The following is a 21,302-nucleotide window of genomic DNA, read 5'->3' on the forward strand; positions in this document are numbered from 1 at the left end:
AACAGAAACAAATATTGCAAAGAGAGACTTGTCCAGAAACAAACAGTCCTAACACCATTTGCTATTTTCCACAGGCAGATGAAAAGCATTCAAATTATGCCCTACTAATTTGCTTAGGTAAAGGCAAGAAGTATCATACATATTTTTAAGTTGACAGAATCCGGGGGTTTTTTTGGGGGGGGGGGGATCAACACAAAGAAATTTAACAGTGGAGATAAGCAAAACAATTAGCATGACAGCCCTTAAATTTTTTCTTCTGTTTCAGAGGAAACAACATTTATATTTTGGTAAGCCATAGTGCATGCATGCAGTATCTTCAGCTTTCCACTGCTGATTTCTATGCTTAATTACCAATTTCAGCTTCCAGAGCCCTGAGAGCATAATACCTCTATAGTAGTTATGAGAAAATGGCCCTACTACTATAAAGGGGTGGAACAGAAATGAAGTCAAGATTAGAAAGCGTTGTACGAGGAAAAAATGTATCTTCCAAAACAAACAATGAATAAAGGAAGTTTAACTCTACTTTGTCAGACTTTCTTATAAGACAAAGGAAATACAGAAGGGATGAGAACAAATTCAGCAGTTAAGAAGCCAAGATATTGCCCATGCTGAATGTTATAATAGTTACATGAAAAACATTTATTTTAAAGGCTTAATTTATACTACCAACTTTAAATACTCCAAAAGTTATAGTAATTAAAAACATATTTAACTTCAAAGCACCAGAAATACATACTTAGTTTTTTCAAAGAAAGCACACAAACAATTTTAATCGCAATGGATAGAACAGTATGGATGTTGTACACAAATCCAATCTTCATCATTGTCTGAAACCAAATGTTAATACACTGAAATCTGAACAGAATTAAAATCTACTAAACAGGACTAAAGATTTAATTAGGCAAAGGAAAATACAGAAGAGGCCTTTATCACTAATGGTGAATTTTATCAATATTCAAATTTTACTAATAATGTTAGTGGTAAACTTTCTTAAAAAAAAAAAACAACACACAATATATAATTTAAGTGTCTTCCATTAAACCTTCTGGTTTAAGTAGTGTGTCTTATGGCTGCTTCAAGTAACTGTTAGAAATAGAATATATTCAAAATCTACCATGCCATTCTTGTAGTATGCACGAAATCCATATACATAAGCACAGATATTCTTACTAACTTCAATGCAATTATTCATGCTATTAACACACCTCTAAGTGTGTTGTTAACAAATCAACAAAATTTCTTTAGACTTGGATTTCAAAAGCACTAACGTAGAGTAAGTGGCATCTAGGGAGTTTTGTTATTTGTTTTACCTGGAAAAAGGGATGCTGTTTGATTTCATCGGCATCAGTGGGACCACAACCTAGCCTCTTCTTGGGGTCTTTCATCAGAAGACGCTGAATTATATCCTTAGACAGTGCACTCATTTCTTGTGGATAAGGGGGCTCACTTTTTAATATTCTCCTGTAAAACAAACAAAATAAAAATTATTTGGTAATTACTTAATGTGTTGAGTGTTAAATCAAAGAATTACTATACTAGTGGTAGCGTTTACCATTTCACTTAAATTTCTATTGTACCCAAAGGAAGGAGGATGACAAATGTGAAACTAACTTTTTTTTTTTAAATAAACGTTTGACAAAATGTGGACATGAAACATGACATCTGTAGGATATAAATTATGTAACTTAATCCAAAAAAGAACAGTCTTTATTTCATACATACTGAGCTTACTAGTACTATTCAAAAGAAATCTCATAGCTACAACAGATAGCTCCACAAAGACAACAACTTGATGCCTAACAGCAGTCAAACAAACAAAAACAATTCCATGTTAAAAATTATTAGAAAATAAAGAGGAAAAAACCACACTTGGGCCATTTGAGGTTTGCCTGCACCTTCTATATTGTGTGCAGTGCTCATGCCCTACTCTCAAAAGGAGGCGCTAAAACTGGAGAAGTTTTAGAGAAAAGCAGCAAGATTAATTAGAAATACAGAATGCGTTCCATATGAAGATCTACAAAAAAGGCTAGGACTATCCAGCTTAGTGAAAAGGAGACCTAAGGGGCCTGGGCATAGTGTTCCCCTCAAAATGATAAAAGGTAAAGAGAAAGTGGATAGGGACCTTACTGTCTCTTCCAATACAAGAACTAGGAGCCTTCAAATAAAGCTAGTGGAAGTTCAAATTCTTGGAAGCCTAAGTAGAATCATATTTCAATAGCAATCTTTTATATATGTAGCTCCCACAGTTTTATATAAAGAGGAAGGCAAGTTTTCCTTCAGTTACTCCAAATGTAGATATTGAAGTTAAGGTCTCTGAAGGGAAATTTAGAACACACACACAGACAACACATACCAAAGACATGTCAACAGGTTTAAAAACATATACACACAAAACCCTTTAGCACGGAATGGTGGAGGTTGAAAGGGACCTCTGGAGGTCACCTGGTCCAACCCCCTTTGCTCAAACATAGTCACCTAGGGCCAGTTTCCCCATGACCATGTCCAGAAGCCTTTTCAGTATCTCCAAGGAGGGACACTCCACCACCTCTGTGGGCAACCTATGCCAGTGCTTAGTCACCCTCACAGTAAAAAAGTGTTTCCTGATGTTCAGAGGGAACCTCCTGTGTTTCAGTTTGTGCCCATTGCCTCTGGTCCTGTCACTGGGCACCACTGAAAAGAGCCTGGCTCCCCCTCTTTGCACCCTCCCTTCAGCTATTTGTACACTTTGATGAGATCCCCCTGAGCCTTCCCTTCTCCAGGTGGAACAGTCCCAGCTCTATTAGCCTTTCCTCATATGCTTCAGTCCCTTAATCTTCTTAGTGGCCCTTTGCTGGACTCTCTCCAGTATGTCCAGGCCTCTCTTGTACTGGGGAGACCAGAACTGGACCCAGTACTCCAGGTGTGGCCTCACCATTGCTGAGTAGAGAGGAAGGGTCATCTCCCTCAACTTGCTGATACGTTGTCTAATGCAGCCCAGGATACCATTTGCTGCCTCTGCCACAAGGGCACATTGCTGGCTCATGTTCAACTTGCTGTGTATGTACCTATATGCATACTTTCACTGTGGTGACTTCAGGAAGCATGATACATAGAAGAAGGAGTTAGAGTGAAAGATTTTGAAGCTATGAGAGACTGTGAGGCTGAAATTATATGAGGTTGTGGCAGCACTAAAATATCAATTGTCATATGTCTCTGATAGAGCTTAAGTTGATCACTGCAGGACATTTCTAAATTTTGTTTGTAGTTACTGCATGACATATCCTTAGAGTCAGCTATCCCATGGGAAATTTTTTATCTTGAAATATGTAACTTCTCAGATTACTCCAAAAATAGATGCAAACAGTTTGTTTCCTCAATAATCTTGTCCTGACAATGTGGAAAGACAAAAACAAGTTCAATATGCACATATCCCAGGGGTTGTTTCTACTGACGTAGTATCCAATTTCAAGCAAACTAAAAGACAAAGCAAGCTAACCTCTTGGTTTACGTAACACAGAAATGAGTTATGAAAATACAGTCTTGAGTTTTAAGATGGATTGTATCTTTAAATGATGTAAGGATGATCTGCCAGTAAGGGTCTAAATCACAGCCACTCTGCTAGCGGAAATAACAGCAATCACAAGCCTTGTCTTCAACTTCTAGACACACTTAACAGAAAAGGAGAAGAAACCACAATATGGCCAAATGATTTCTTAATTATGGATGTTAATTACCAAATTTAAACATCACTAAACAAGAGGTTTCTTACACTGTAGGACTGGTGGAGAAGTAAAGTTTCAGCCTCTTCAGAAATCATCCAGTTTCAGAAAGGGGAAATGGGTAAGGAAGAAAACCTTCCTGTTGTAAGACAGAAGACAGGACATCTTGATATCAAAATTACTTGATTTACAGGAGGGCCAACAAAATCTACAATGCCTTCTTATCTTGAAAATCACTTCAGTTAGAGGAGTCCGAGGAAATGTATTTATCAGCCTTTCTGATGAGAGAATCAGAATGGTATATAGCAAAGATCCTGGACAGAGACAAGTTCTCTTTGGGCTCTCAGAAGGGGAAAAAACCCCTAAGTCAGTATTTTTAAAAATTTATTTCTACAGCGCTGGGATTGAGACTCTTGGATGTCCTTAGAATCCAAAAGAGAAATTCTAGAGCATTTTCCTGTCTGAAAAATGTCAGAGATTACAGATGGACAAGTCAGATAAATATTTGAAAGTGTCTCTGAAAAAGGTGCTGAATTGGAATGATTGGTAACATGGGTAACAAAGAGAACAAATGAGTGTAATTTCTCTGTGCAGCCTCAGAAGATCAGTCTCTGTAGCACTGATGCTGTTAAGTGCTAGCAATAAGATTCTTGCCCATGTCTCAAGCTTCTGATGCAAATACAAACTTTCACATAAGAAAAAGAGAGTGAAACAAACATAAGCAGTGGAAAGTCTTTTTATAGAACACTGCACTGCAAAGTTACCAGAAAACTCTTAGCCAAAATAAGTACTTCCACAGCAACAACACTAGTAGGTCCCATGCTTCTAATCGCCAATTTCCAGTGACATATTGCATGTCTTCAGTCAGCCTAAGAACTGCAATCGGTTGTACCACTGATGCAGTAACTGAGCAGAGTCCCATCTGAAGCTAAGACGGGTTTATAAAGTAACTTTTCATATTACCTGACATTCTGCTCTTTGGGTAGAAACCACCCTTTAAATTCTTGGGGCTAGGAATCCCCTATAAAGGTTGTATCTGTCAAAACAATTAGCATACGTATTTTGCCAATAGTAGTTTGGTATAACACTGTATTTTTCCTAATGGAAAAATTCTGTTGCAACAGCATCAGTAATTCCTGCCTTTTTCCAAGACTACCATTTTAAAATATTTCTTTTTATAGGCAGAATTAACAATGAAGTGGTATTTAGCTATGTGAAAAGCAAGCTATGATTACAGTGAAGGATACCTTCCATCTATCGACCCTCCTAGAGCCCAGTGCAGAGAAGGCAACTTTTTGCCGTGCTGTACAAGCAGAATCCATGTAAGCTGTATTTATACATGCTAGTGGCATTTGTTCAGAAATATTTTTGAGGTTGACTGATACTATAAAATATTCGGGATGCTCTGGACTGGTTCACAGAATCACACTACAGAAGTAATGAAGAATGAAGCTAATTTCTTCAGAAGATCCAGGACCTACTTAAAATTATCATGGAATTGAAATATGGGAAGCTGTACACACATTAATTAGGATGGAAAGCAAGCTGTCAGAAAAAGGAAAACCATATGGGATCAGCATGTGAGAACAGAAATTGGTGAAGACTAATCAAGTAGCTTGATCAAGTACAGAGAGTCTGCCTTCACTAGTACAACACTAGTGAAGTGTTGTACTGAAGCCTAAGTCACTCATGGCTGTAACAGTAGCCCATGAAGAGCTCAGAGGAAGGAAGCTGCATGTGTCAGAAGTCCTTCCTGGGATGCCTGTGCTTCTGAAAAGAAGCTATGGCCTTTAGCATCAACCTTCCTTTCCTTTTCTGAATCGCCTCCACCCTCTTGTATGTTTCTTGTTCATGTGGTCCAATAACAGCGACAAAAGTAAGCAGGAAGAATTAAGTATCCTAAGTGGCAACTGTGGTCAAAGCTGCTGAAGGACAACTATGCTGTATTTTCTGCTTCTCCTAGTCTAGTACAAGCCCTCTGATCTGGGATGCGCTGAGATTACTCCTGCTGATGAGAGTACTCTGGCTGTACTGAAAACACTCTGAGAGAAACCATCCCTTGCATAGGTCAAGGAGGTTATCACTTTGAAGTCCTGGATCATTTCCATCTTACCCTTCTCTATGGCAGACTATGCAGAGCTAAGAGCTAACCTCATTGGTACTGTTTCTCAGGAACTGAAACTCTGATGAGTTTCTCCCATAAATACTACAGACCAAGAGCATACTTGATAATGCAAAGGACAGGCTAATGAATGATAAGGATGAGAAGGAGATGCTTTATCTTCAGTGAGTGGAGGATACAATAGAGAAATGACACCTTGACCTTTAGGTGCTCCTCCTCTTTATCTTCAGAGTCACTCCTGTGTAACAGATGCAGGCTGCTAAGCCTGACAAATCAGCCAAGGAACTCACTGATTTTGTTATAAAAAAATTTACAGAGTTGCCACCATTGATCTATGCCAGCTCGTAGTTGGCACTAAGGCACATAAGGATCACTATAGCTGACCAACAGAAACATTAGGTTTATGCTAGAACTGTTACTATAGTCTATTGTCAGTCCCCTCACCAAAAAGATACATATCTACCCTGATGTTCAGGGAATACAAGAAAGCAATCCCAAGCTGTAACCCTGTTAAAGGGTAGAGGGACAAGTTTCCAAAGCAGAGTTTTCACCATCACATTTGAGAATGACTCTACCAAATGCCCTGTCATCTCAGAACTACTAATGCCAGATTCTGCTTTGAGCAGTCAGATCTATATGCGTATCCCCAGTTCTAGGCAAGTCAGAGACTTTGATGCAATACTTATGACTTTCTTAAAACCATCTGCTTTACTGAAAGGTTGAACTGATCTGTAGTCAGAGTCACTGATGTGATGTGATTCACACTAAGTCTAGCATATAAATGCTGTACATTTTAGGTAGAGCTATGAGCTCTAGGACAAAATTCCAGAAGACACCATGCAAATTACAAGTTGTATTTAGTGACTGCTCTGTCCTTTAAAAGATGTAGCAATCACTGGAGTCTTCATAGGCAGAGAATGAAGACGGGAATCCCAGTATACACCTGCTATGCATCTTCCCAACAATTTTATCAAGAAAAGGTTTCTTGCAGAATCGTGGACAAAATATAGCATCTAACAGATGGTCAAATTTCAGCCATCCTCCATGAAGTTTAAATAAAGTCTTACCAACTATGTCAAATAAAGAGCACAGGCTGCTATTAGCATTAGTATGCTAATATAGCATCATATGTTTCTACAGATTGTTTTATATACGTATATACGTATAAAAATGGAAAAAGATAGGTATCTATCTATTCATAAACCCAAAGCTGCTAAGATTTTCTAAGCTGCTGCACAGCAGCAAAGTAATACTCCAAAAACTTCATGCTCATTTTAAATCCCTGTATGTATGACAAGACCCTCAAAGTCAACACCCTGAAATGGATTTATCTGTCTTTCAAGTCAGCACTACAAATCACTCATGCTCAAATTGAAAATACTGGGTTTGTAATCAAACCCAGCCCTTGCCTATGCTTTTTACAGGATAGGTCCTATCCACGGCTCTGCAGCAATGGAAGTCCAGAATTCTCAAAAGTGAAAGGAAGATTTGGGAAGAAGGGAGAAGAAAGGGGAGAGGACATACTGGAAAAGGAGAGATACTTGAATAGTTCTGTGAATTTTTTTTATCAAGTTTAATAACCTGTAACACCTAGTATGTGAACAAAGAGTCTTCAGAGACAGAGACATAGGGGAAATTAAAGTATGCCCTTACTTAAGTTGCACTTGCCATGAAAGAGAAGTCCAGTGTTGTCAAAAAGGTTATGACAGAAGAACTGAACACAATCTCTCACCAGAAAGAGTAAAAAAATATAAACCACACAGTAATTATTTCTGACAGAAGAACTGAACTGTCGATTAGAGAGAGATTTCAGAACAAAACTTTGTGCTCAAATTTAACAGCAGATAGCCATTGTCCCACACAAGGGAATAAAATTATCTAAAGATATCTAAGATTACTACCAACCTACATAAAATAGAAGGACCTGGATTTATTTAGAAGACAACTTTTTTCCTTAAACTCATAAAAATCAAAGGCCATGGAAACTATGCTTTCAGTGCTTGTGACCAAGTAAGAAAAAACTGAATTCTCTTAAGTCTGCTGCAATTGGCAAGTTAAAGCATATTTAGGTTAGGGAATACAAATTCTGTTTAGAATAACTTTGCCATCAAAAAGAAGTTCGTACCAACTCATATCTCTGTGCCAGCGCTAGTGACTTCATTACCACTGGCAACTGTAAATAGCTGACGAAGTTATCTGCAATTCCGGTTTTCATCAGTTTAGAGAGGTAACGAAACTAAAAAGATCAAAGACACGGAGATAATTTGGAACCTATTTAATTATAGGTGTAAAATTTATCTAGAGTCTGCATCCCAATTCAACAGATAACTTTATAGAATGGGCTGCAGACATAATTAAAAGAATTAACAACCAAAAAAAAAGAAAGGACATTTAAGTGTAAACTGCGAACATATCCTCAGTGATAAAATTATCAAAGAAAAAAGGAAATAAACATCCTAACTTCTAGGCCAGACAGACTTAGGATAAAGACAGGTACTGAAAATTCAGCTGTTATTTCTTGAAAGAGCTCAGGGTACTCACACTAGAGATAAATACAAGGAGGGCATTTCTGAAAAGCCATGAATATTTCTAAATTTAACAAGCCAGCATGTTGGGAAGGCATTTCTTTCAGGCATGGTCTCACAGCTTCCCAAGTTGCAGCAAACCCTACACAGTCCCCTTTAATCCTTAGAAAAAGGTTTTCTTTCCACCTTCTCTAAGATGTACTTCTGCTCCCTTCTCTTCTCACCCTCTGTCTGGGCTGCTGCTACCTCACATCCGTTCCACCTGCCCTACCCTACCCTCACAGAAAGCCCCAAACACACTCCCATTGCTCCCCAAGGTACGCAGCAACCACCATTCCCCAGAAGGTTCCACATGACTTAGCGCAACAGCCAGGACAGAGAAAACAGCAATGTTCTCATATGCTCAGACACGCTTTTAAAAGGAACATAACATTCATTACATAATAAACTGCAACAACAAAACAAATGTCATCCAGCACAGAAATTGCTATCAATGGAAAGGGTTCAGAAACCATGGGTCTTATGAGTACTGAAGTAACAGGAGACAGATGAAATCGAGTCTGAAATGCAGTCACATAGTTAGGACTAATAAGATTTCAGCTATAAACTAGAGGTTTATCCATTCAAAGAGATAGAAAAGTAGAAGGAATTAGATCTATCAGTCCACCATTGGCATCAACAAGAGGAGCCCAAGAAAAAAGGAAATAATATCTTTTTGTGCAGATGATGAATTATTACTTCCCTTGAACAAGATCCTTTTGAAACATCAACAGAAGTAAACTGTCAATATGTAAGAAAGAACAACACAAGCTGAGTTAAGAAAAGGCTTTTTCAGGAAACAAGATGACTGGGGAACATCTTTAAATAAAGAAAACTAAGAATTTACCTTCTAAATTTATCAAAATAAAAGCTGAAAGACTACAGGATTGCTGTCTATAAATGTGTACATGAACACCAACCAGAACAAAAGCAGACTGAGCAACAACATAGTAAACTTGCCACAACTAAATTGAGCTCAGAAATTAGGTTATTAGCTATCAGAGGATGGATGTTAGCAACCTTGCAGTTTCTCAGCTTTGAATTTAATCTTAAATTATCAGAAAGACTAAGACTAAGGAGCACATAAGGACCTACCAAAAGATAGTCAAATTCTGTAGAATACATATCTAAAAAGTTTCCCAGTTTTTGGAAAAAACTCTCTCTGTAAAATTCAGGTCAAAGTTCTCTCTAAAAAATGTGTAACTCCTTCAGAATTCCATTTAGTACATCTTGGGAGTCAAAATTACCAATTCAGTCATGGCGTAAGTAAGCAATCAACAAAATTTCTAACCTTAAATAGGTCAGAAAGAGTTAATTTAAGTTTTAACTCCATCATAATGACCAAGAGGGTGAAGTCCTGAATTTTGTTTTGTTAATGGATTCCCTTCCCCCGTGTATTTTTTTTCTAGTGGCCCTTTAAGTTCCCTGTGCTAGAGACCTAGAAACCAATAAACAGGTCTCAACCTTCCAAGAAATTGCCTGAATATATAACAGAAGTAAAAGAAATTATCTAAATAATTGATGTATGTTCTATTGCCCATTATAACATTAAATATCAAGTGACTTCAGGTGAGGATCAGAACCATGGTAATACATTCCAATTGGAGCAAGACTATTCTTAGTTTGGGGACTGTACTTACAAGCTGATCTTGACAGCAGTTAACTAATTTGTGCAATTTAAGCCCTCAACTCCCCACTCCAAGAGAAATACAGTAATAGGAGATGCTCATTTTGGGGGGAGATTTCAGGAATGTGTTTTGGGCAAGCTTATTGCTTTGTCTTTTTAAAATGCTCCAATGCTTTTACATAGGTATTGAAAACAAACCTTTAAAGTGTAGAGATTACTGAACATAACAAAGTTGATAGTGAGGAAAAGTTTACATGTAAAATATAAGAATGGTATAGGTTATTTCATTTCCATAAGTATCATATTCATTTCTTCTCAGATATGCAAGTATGGCTAGAAAAGATCATGTTGTTTCACGTTATACACCAATAAAATAAATATTACCTGTGACAAAAAGGTGGGAGTGGGTGTACATCCTGACACTTTAAACCTCTAGTCTGATGGAGTGATCCAGCAAGAGCTGACAAAAATCTCTCTAGCTAAGTATATGTTTCATTATGTATTAAGATTTTGAATGTTATAGTTCTATTTACATATAATTTCATATTTTATTTTACTTCCTTTTAAACAGTAAACATGCAACAGGGTTGAATATCTACAAAGCTGTGGTTCCACTGTAGTTAAAACAAAACGGGTCTTTTGTAAAGGTCAGTTCTGTTATTTCGATAACCTGCTGAGTTTAATAAACCTATCTGCTTCCAGATGTCATTCTGTTAAACAGAACTGGAGCACCTAAAATGTTACCCCTGCAGCACTTTCTTCCTAAGTTTTAGATTAAAACTCTCACAAAACATGTGTTATGGCATAAGCATCACTTTGTCAGCAAGCACATATACTTCACTGTTTTGACTCTTACCTAGAAATCTCTGCTTGGGAATTCTTCTCTCCATCAACTGTAAATGGTGATGCTCCAGTTAATAGTTCATACATAAGAACACCAACACTCCACCAATCAACAGCCTATAGAACAACAATAATTATGTATGTTATGATACACTGAAGTAAAATCATTAACAAAAGAAGGAACAAAACAATGCACCCAGAAAGCAACTAGCAAAGGAAGAGCCCACCTATCAATACAAAGGCAAACCAGCGTACAATAAAGCATAAACAATTGCAGAACTGGTTGGAGGTATTTTCTATGATAAATTAATTTTATTTTGAAATTTCTCCACTTAGCTTCTTCAACTGATTTCTCAAGCTGAACTCTTTCCACCACTAAAGTTGCTCCCCCCTTCAAGAATTCATTTTTATTTTTACCATTGTGAAGCGATAAGAATTCTAAAACATACTTGAAATAACAGAGGAACGTAAGACTTGCTAAGAAGTAGTGGAACCTCAGCTTTTAGGATCTTGAGAATGAAACTAAGGAACTTTCAAAAAGCACAGTTTAAGAGCACAGGTCACAGTTAATCCGGGCACCTGAAAATGTTATAGAATTTTATCTTATATTTCCTGGGAACACATGTGATATTTGGCTTTCCATATACTAATCATATCATTCATATCTCTGATACCTCATAACTTATAAAATATTTCTCTCTTTCAAAAGAAAAGATGCTACTATGAATAATAAAGGAAGTAGTTTAGTCATTTCAACAAAATTTAACTACAGGTGTTTGAACTTCCCAGTTTTATTTCCATGAAATTTGCAAAGCAATGAAACTGAAGTTCTGCTTTACTTGTATTGACAACATTAATACAGTAACGGAAGACAATTAGTGAAATTATGACAATTTGGCCTCATGTTTTAGGTTTTTTGCTTCAGGATACACAAAATCTGATGTTTCATATATTCAGCCAGGACTGTCTAGAAGAACTAGCTGAAGAATTCTCTGTACTGTTAGCAATTATCTTTGCAAATACACAATGATCAGAGAAAATCCCAAAGAATAATTTTTTCTTGGCATATGTTTTTCCAAAAGAAAAGGAGCATCTGCAGAATCAGAAATCAAACTTTAAAAAAAAAAACCTGAAATACTAGAGCAAGTCTTTTAGACAAACAATACAGCCATCTAGAAGAGATTACAAATCAGAAACATTGACTAATGACAGCATAGCATACTAAAGCAGTCTCATTTCCTCTTTTTTTTTAAATAAGATCTTTGAGTTGCTAGATATGCAGCAAGTATAAAATACCCTAAAAACCTCCTACCACTGCATCACATGACATTGCCAATGGTGAAGCAAACAGTGTGTGGTGTAACCAATTACCATCACGTAGTTTAACTGCAAAACAGCCTTATTTATCAGCTAACACTTAGTATCAAACTGTGAAGCTATTTCTTACAGAATACCGTATGGCTCTGCAGTATATCTAATGCAAGTATTAGAACCAATTGAAGGGAACAGAACAGAGATTCCTCTTTAAATCAGCAACAATATTGAATTTCTAAGCACTTGAGAAGACAGAATCACAATTTAAAGCGACTGCCACATTGGAGATATGCTCTGAAACTGGCAAGACTAAACTAAGAAATAGAGTGCAGGAAAGAGCTGCTACTCCTAAGTTTGTAAAATTCCATTTTTAATAATGACTAGGCAAGAAGTACAGTAGAAAAAGATGCAGAGGTTATAGTGGAATACAAAGTAGGTGTGAGACAATGACTAAGTGAAAAGACAAAGCACATTCTATTCTATGTTTAATAGAAGAATCAGGGATGTAATCACTCTGCTGTACTTCAAACTGCCAACTCTTAGCTGAAACACTGCGCCCACTACAGTGCTCCCTACCTCAAGAAATATACAGGCAAACTCAGACCAAAAGAGAAGCAGAATGCATAGAGAAGGAGAAAAAAGAATCTTCCTAGGCAAAAGTCAGACTGAGTCCAGTTAGTCTAGAAAAAGGAGATGGAGAGTGACATAAAAAGTCACTTAAAGTGCTTAAAAAGGCTCTTTTAAGAGGAACTGTGATCAACTATATTCCGTGATCCCCAATAGAAAGACAAGTCAAGTCAAATCTACAGCAAAAAAACCCCAGAGATTAAATATTCTCCAAAACTTCTCAGTATAATGAGCAATCAGAACAATTTATCTAGGAATAGTCGTAGAATTCTTTTGGGGAGTAGGGTTTTTTTGGTTTCAAATATCATCTATGAATTATGGTTGTCTTGATCTTTCCCATCAACTACTGACACTTGAATTCAGAATAAAACTTGAGCCTTAAGCTAAACAGAATTTATTTCTACAATCGGAGAACATTTATAACATTAGTAACATTAATAACCCACTTCATACTTCAAGAACAAGAATAGATTTCCCTGATCTACAATTTAAAAAAATGCACCAGGATTAGCCACACAACAGTAATTTTTCCAATCTGTACTAGTTTTTTATTTAAAAGGAAGTGTCAGCTAAGGTTTTTTTTGTCCCACTGCACGTTTAGAACAAATTTTGAATAGAACACAAATGAGCCTCAGTACCTTTATAACTATGCCTTTTACTTAAGATTAAAAACTAAAATTCATCACATTGATGTTTTTAAATATAGGCAATAACCTATTTTAGGACAACCTAAAATAAGGCATGTTTAAATAAGACACTATCACATTTTACAAAAACCCCTCAAGCTGAACAACAGTGTTGCCTAAAGAATTAATTTCTTTTCAGTAATAAACTTAGATAGAACATACCTTATCATGTCCTGTATCTCCTCCTCTTACAATATCTGGAGCCATGTACTCTATGGTTCCACAGAAGGAATATGCTCTCTCATTCTAGCAAAAAAAGAAAATAAAATTCATGTCAAACAATTATATTATACAAATCATGTGGGACAGATATGGCTAACAGTTCCAAGATGCTGGCAGCAATTCTTCTCCAAATAGCTCAGAACTGCTAGCTAATCATATTCCATCATATGTAGAGATGTATCACATAACGCTACAGAATATTTACAGTCTTCTACAAAAAAATGTCATAGGTTTGTGTGGCAGTCTAAGATAAGCACACAAAAATTAACATATTGATATTTAAAATCCTTCCCATAACTCTAAATGATCTATACATTTCAGAACTACACATGATTCCCCAAGGTAATATAGACACACATTCTGAAGGCTGCAATATCATACTCTAGACAACAAATGAAACCTTTCCACTAAAAAGACAATTTCATTGTAAGATGTACAATTTGACTAAACTGGATACAAGATCCTTTGAGTTCCCCGTATTTAGGAATTTATTATGACCTCTAGAAAAGTAATTTTATTTTGCAACACACACATATATAAAAAACACAACATTCTCTCAAGAGGAGACTTGGAGAGAGACAAGAGAGAGAAAGAGAAAGGCAGACAGACAGAGTTGTAAATTTAATTTTATTCTACACACTGAAGTTATTGTCTTGATTATGTTCAAAACTAAGCTGCTTTCACAGGCATGTATAATTGTTCCCTGTTAGCGATTTACCTTTGAGGTCAACATGAGGTCATGCTGTACCTTGCTAATGACGAAAGCACATGTGTTTGGGCCATGCAACATTGTTCCTCCCTTATCCTTCAAGCTTCTAGCATTTTGGGGAGAGATCCTGATAGGTCCTTTAAAGAAGAGTGTTCAAAAAAGCAAATATTTCAAAAGTCAGGTTTTACATTTGTAGATTAAGATTTGGAGTTTAAAACAGGTGCTATATAAGAGAATGTACTACACTAATGAGAGGAATCTTCTAAAACTATAAATAATGCTCAGTGCTACCCTGAGGCATAAAAATTAAACAGTCCAACAGCATATTATTAAACTGTGTTTATTAAAATACATATACTGTGACTGGTTTTGGGGGGTAAAATTCTGAGTTCAAAATAGTTATAAGCCTCATTTTGTTCAAATATTAACTTGAAATATTAACTTCTGAGACAAAACCATAAAATAATAAGCTTTTCATTATTCCACTTTCTTTTGACACAACTATTGTTTCTCTTTGATTATCTTTTCCAGTACCTGTTATCTAGAAGAAAAATAGTGTGATAAAAAGCAAAAACAAAAATCAGAAATTCCTAGACCTCCAACCTGGCATCAGCCAATCTAAAGCTATTCATATTCCCTCTGTTCATTTTTCCTTCAGCTGGGAGGGAGGAGGGAAGAAGGAGAAGAAGGAAAAGGAAAGGGAGTAAAAAATACAAAATGGAACTGTTCCTCACTTGCGACCTCTCCAAAGAGTAAAGATAATGCAGCCAAGCTGAGACTTATTAAAACAATTTATAATGCTAATATATCAAAAGAAATGGATGAAAACTATTATTGTTTAGTTAGCTGCAAATTCAGCAAATAATCCACAAAATTATGCCTTTTTTGTCTCCACATTGTGTAGTAAAGCTATGCTACAATATACTACAGTGACAAGAAACATACTGGGGAGTTGTATACGAACATGTACAGTGGTACAGCAGAACCCTTATGATCTCAGGTACCTTTTGCTGGTGAGAAGGCCCACTAAAAACATTTCAAAACATGCAGAATTATCAGTAGCAGCTCTTTTGAAGAACAATTACAATCTTTACTATACATAATTGGTGGTTCTGATTTTTTTATTATGTTTACTTTTTACCTTTTACAATGATGTTAGCTTTTAATATGAAAGATGGAATTTCTGAAGCAATATTAGAAAATTAGTTTTATTTCTTTCTTAAATTCAATACTGAGGTATTTTTTTGTTCCTTACAAAATTTAGTGTTTAAAACCCTGAAAATAATTTTGGAGGTTTAAAAACTTGTATCATCTAAAATAATTTCTTATAATTACATTTTAATATGAAAAACTCATACCATAAGTCACAAACAGGCACTTATAAATTGAAAACACTCTGGGATATGTTTGTAATGAGGTTTATAAAAACCCCACCTTCTATTCCGCATAAGTAAATACTTGTATCCTTTAGCTCTTGCTTCCTTTTCAGTTTGTAAGTGGTCTACTGCTGAAATTCAAGGCTGAACAGAGCCAAGAAGAAGAAAGCAGATGATTATCACAAGCAGAGTTCTTAGCAAGAAATTTAGTAAACTGGAACTCAGGATTAGGCAAGGAAAAAAAAAAATGGACCCACTGAGCACTTTCTTCATAATCAACATTGATTTGTCATTACATACACTAGCATCATATTCCAGAAGCCCTGTTGGAACCAGCTTATGACTGTTACAGGGTGACCATAAAGAAAAAACACACCTATACCAACTATTTATAGTTTCTTATTTAACCACACAAAAAAAGCTCAGAGGACTACAGCACTCCACAGAACATTAATAAAGCCAACTGTCTGAAAGCAAAGAATACTGACTTGAGTACAAACTGACACAGATTTGCCTTCATAAGATGCTGTAGGAAGTCCTGACTTCAGACAGTTGAAGTGACAAAATCTGGGTACTTCTTTGTTAGACACCTCTGTTTATGTCGTGTTTTGTTAAATTACAAGCCCCAACAACTACATCTATCTGTTACTTATAGAACACAATTTTTATAGGCTTAAGTTTTGCTAGGAGCACTTATGTAAATTTATCATTGCTAAATATGCCTCTTACAGGCAGTCACTAATAGTCTTTACTATTATGCATGTCCTGGTTTCATCTGGGATAGAGTTAATTGTCTTCCTAGGAGCTGGTACAGTGCTATGTTTCCGAGCTAGGTATGAGAAGAATGTTGATAACACACTGAAGTTTTCAGTTGTTGCTAAGTAACATTTAGTCTAAAGACAAGCATTTTTCAGCTTCTCATGCCCAGCCAGCAAGAAGGCTGGAGGGGCATGAGAAGCTGGGAGGGGACACAGCCAGGACAACTGACCCAAACTGGCCAACGGGGTATTCCATACCATGGGACGTCACATCTAGTATATAAACCAGGGGAAGTGGAGGCGGGGGATCACCACTTGGGGACTAACTGGGTGTCGATCGGCAGGTGGTGAGAAATTGCTTTGTGCATCACTTGTATATTCCAATTCTTTTATTATTACTATTGTCATTTTATTAGTGTTACTATTATCATTATTAGTTTCTTCTTTTCTGTTCTATTAAATTGTTCTTATATCAACCCGCAAGTTTTACTTTTTTTCCCCTAGTTCCCTCCCTCATCCCACTGGGTGGGGGGGAAGTGAGTGAGCGCGCGCCTGCGTGGTGCTTAGTTGCTGGCTGGGGTTAAACCACAATGATGCATTACATGTGAGTTTAAAACCATTTTCAAAGAATGTTACCTCCATTAACAGTTTCCTTTTTTGTCCCATTCTGGTCTCCCCAGTACAAGAGAAATCTGGACGTACTGGAAAGTCCAGCAAAGGGCCACTAAGAAGATTAAGGGACTGAAGCATATGAGGAAAGGCTAATAGAGCTGGGACTGTTCCACCTGGAGAAGGGAAGGCTCAGGGGGATCTCATCAAAGTGTACAAATAGCTGAAGGGAGGGTGCAAAGAGGGGGAGCCAGGCTCTTTTCAGTGGTGCCCAGTGACAGGACCAGAGGCAATGGGCACAAACTGAAACACAGGAGGTTCCCTCTGAACATCAGGAAACACTTTTTTACTGTGAGGGTGACTAAGCACTGGCATAGGTTGCCCACAGAGGTGGTGGAGTGTCCCTCCTTGGAGATACTGAAAAGGCTTCTGGACATGGTCATGGGGAAACTGGCCCTAGGTGACTATGTTTGAGCAAAGGGGGTTGGACCAGGTGACCTCCAGAGGTCCCTTTCAACCTCCACCATTCCGTGCTTCTGTGACAAAAAGTCACTGTAAGTTGTATTTCACCATTCATTTGTGAAATCACGTTTCACTCACAAATTGAGTATGCAGCCCCCCCTGCCCCTGAATTTCAAAAACCACAACCAAACCCCATTTTGTGTTCCCCCCCCCAAATTTACATTTCATTCAATTTTATAACATGAGTCCAAATTCTGGAATCCACATTATTAATACTTTCATGTTATGAGATGCAAGACAAGAAAGGAAGTTATTTAATAACAACTGAACTTGGATTACCTACAGGTGAATTCACACTGAACATGCACATCTTGCAAATACTTGAGCTTAAGAATCTTTTGCACAATGCAGAATGGTCATATTCTTCTTCCCTCACTCAGCATGCATGTCTTAAACATTGTGGTTCCCTCTTCCAAGTTGCAGAACAGCAAGCAATCAGACACTAACAGAAGGAAACAGAAGTGTGGCTAACCCATCTCTAATAACTCAATATGACAATATTGACCTTGTCTTTGAATGAGTGACATTATGTTTGTTCCCAATCAGCAGTGCTTCCATGCTTACAGGTAATCTGGACACAACAGCTGGTTTTGATTTCTGCTTTTTCTTTACCAAGTTCATCATCATTCCTGAATGTTTATGCAACAGCATAGCTTTTAGTAAAGGTATACAAAGTGGCTACTTCAAACTGGTTAGCTGCTTAAGGGGACAACTTTCATGAAGACACTGATACAAAGAGAATTTTGTTAAGAGTTCTTGACCAATGAACATACATAGGTTCACCTGGACAGCCAGGCAGTTCATTTTGTTAAAGCATCCCTCTTAAATTAGAAAAACAAGTTATATTCCCTTAACACTTATTCTTTGAGATGAGCTACACACTGACACTGTGGATATGCCTACATGTATGACAAGACTTGTTTCTAATAAATACTCTAGTACTATACGTGGGGTAGACCTCTAATTTTTTCCGCTTCACTTATGGCAATATAAAAAGAGATAGTGCTCTGCCCTCTTTCCCAGTTCCTTGCAATCATTCTGACTGATCTGAGCATCCTAGTGAAATGTAAATGCTTTAACTTGCTAGGGCACTTTCAATATGACTTCTGTATGACCCCTGCTGCCTGTTCTCCAGATTATCTATTTTAACATCCCATTTTCCTTTTCCTTCATCAAAAAAGAAAGGGCATAATTTGTCTTCCAACCAGGAAATGTTGACAGCACCTAGCTATTGAGCAGCTTTAGGACAGATAATTAGAATTCTGTGACTGTCCAAGTCGGAGAGGTGTAATGAGGAATAGCATTTGTTCTGGAAGACAGTCACTTCACCAAAATAAAAAAAAAATTCATAGCAGTGCCTTCTTTGCTAGACTATATACACAGACCTTGGCAGGCTGACCACAATTATACCATTTCCAGAGATCAAAAAACCTAGCTCCAGAATTCAATCAGAAGTGCTGACAGATGGATTGAGGTCTTGCACAATCATGCTCTTGATGATCTTGTGGTAACAATTTGATAACTTGGCCCTGCTTTATAACCAAGGAATGCTAGACAGGCATTTGAAACTACCTGAAGTTGTAGAAAGCATATGCTTAAACTTTTCTCCTCAAAGACAGAGAGGACTTAAGCCTTCAGAGTTCTCTAACGAGCTCCCTCATCAAGTAAAAAAAAGCATGTTAACAGTGGCAAAAAAAAAGCAAGAGGAAGAAACTCCATTTCTCTGTAGAGACTAATCAAACTCACCACACCTACAGTAAAAGCCTGACTGACAGAGAAACAGTGACTACTATAGTACTGGGATGTGTCCTTGAGAGTACACATCCTAGTCTACAGCAATGCAAACTCAGTTTAGCAACATATGCAATGGCAGCTCAGACAGTTATTAAGTCTTGTTACTGTTCAGCAAGTCATAACAGGGTATGTGGGGCAAGAACCGTAATTCCAAAGTGAACCACAGGAATTAGATGAGACTTCAGGAGAGCCAAGGAATCACACATGCACAACAGGCTCCTAAAAGGCTCATCTCTACTGGGCCAAACTGCCTTTTGGCAGCCAACTATTTCGACAAAGGCCTACTCCATTATGTCTGATTTAAGTAGTTACTGTGCTGGAAGGATAGCGTTAGTTTCCAGGGCCACAAAAAACTCACACAGTCCACATGCATTGAAAATGTCTGATTCAATGTCCTAACACATCCAAAAGGGCATGGGAACTGGGCAAAGAAATAGACACACAGATTCAGGATGGGTGTTTCCCAACACCTAGGGGTAAAGGCCTGCATTATTTTATCACGTGCACCCAAAGATCTGCATCTGAGAAATGAACTGTGTTTTAGTACTTGGCAGATGACATCTTGAGCTAGGACGACACAGGCAGACAACTGTCTGAATGTCAGGGCCAAACTAGTACTTGCAAAGAAGAAAAAAAAAAAATCTTCTCAGAGCAGAGGACAAGATCCCGAGGGACTTTTACATGGTATAATAGCTCCCTTCAATAAGCAGATAACATCATTAGTTCAGGGACTCAAAAAAAAAAATATCAAGTTAACCATACCCTCTGGAAACAGAAACTGCATAACTGGATAGTGCATCTTGCGATTGTCATGCTTAGTCATAGCATGGCAGACAGGGCATCCAAGTCAGCTTGAAGAAAAGTACAGAGAACAGCTTTTGGAGCTCCAAAGCAGCCCCAGAGCAAAAGGAGATGACCCATATTGAAAGGTTCAAGACAAGCAGGCAAGGGATGATGTGTTGAGTACCTCCTGAGTCAGTGGTGTCATCAGTATGTTGTTGCTGAGTACTAAAGAAAATAAGATTTCTGTTTAGACTTCTGCAGGTAACTAGAAGTTACATCAAGAGAAGCATACAATCTATACAAACATCAAGCACAAAATGCACCCAACCTGGAAATTGGCTGTTGGTATAAGAGACACACTGAGCAAACTGGAGCATACCATTTGACCATTGGAAAAATGGGAGCAAAAACAAAAGTAAAAAGAAGATCAAACAAAGTCTTAAGAACCCACAAGATCATTTCAGAGGCCTCGGGAACAAAACAAACACACATCAAAGCAAAGCACCCAAACAAGAACAGGAAGGAAGACTACAGAGGTGTGAATACTGGAAAGGGTGAGTCGAGATAAAACTAGCTAACAGAATACTAACATAGGTAAAGCAAAAACAAACTACAAACTCCACACCTGCAAAGAATAAGCAGATGCTCTATCTAGACCATCTGGCTCAGAACACTGAGGCATACTCCAAGTACACTGTTCTATACATGTGCACCAAGCCTAAGGAGAGCATTTATTTGCCATACAAATACTGCTTTGGGAAAATGCCTCAGAATTTGTGATTTTATCTCCAAAGTGTAAATGCAGATACGGAAAGCATTCAATGTCTCACCACAGTCATTCTGCCATTTGAAGACATATTATTTAACATTTAAATATATGGCCTTTGAAGTATTTCAACTTGATGAACTGCATTCAAACAACACATGCCACTGCTCCAACAGACACTTGCGTCTTACAATCCCACAGCTTATTTTATTCACAACAGTCTTTGCGCAAACATATTTTAGCCAGAGGATTAGCCAAGTATTCACTGAAGCCATTCTTTTC

General features: G+C 37.4%; 1 protein-coding gene across 9 annotated transcripts in view; it reads right to left on the minus strand.

Annotated features, from left to right (window-relative positions):
- Positions 1-21,302, minus strand: part of RPS6KA5 (ribosomal protein S6 kinase, 90kDa, polypeptide 5) — an 82,555-nt gene that overhangs the window by 17,493 nt on the left and 43,760 nt on the right. For 8 of the 9 annotated variants that reach the window (XM_010583832.1, XM_010583826.1, XM_010583827.1 and 5 more), the window contains 3 exons: positions 13,644-13,727; positions 10,868-10,971; positions 1,311-1,461 (listed from right to left, as the gene is read on the minus strand). In XM_010583832.1, coding sequence (XP_010582134.1) covers positions 1,311-1,461; positions 10,868-10,971; positions 13,644-13,727 — 339 coding nt within the window. Of the gene's footprint in view, positions 1-1,310; positions 1,462-10,867; positions 10,972-13,643; positions 13,728-14,421; positions 14,550-21,302 lie in introns of all 9 variants that reach the window. The other variant, XM_010583834.1, reaches the window with a different exon arrangement.

The sequence above is a fragment of the Haliaeetus leucocephalus genome, unplaced genomic scaffold, assembly GCF_000737465.1.
Source record: "Haliaeetus leucocephalus isolate CR32 unplaced genomic scaffold, Haliaeetus_leucocephalus-4.0 Scaffold932, whole genome shotgun sequence".
Taxonomy (NCBI): domain Eukaryota; kingdom Metazoa; phylum Chordata; class Aves; order Accipitriformes; family Accipitridae; genus Haliaeetus; species Haliaeetus leucocephalus.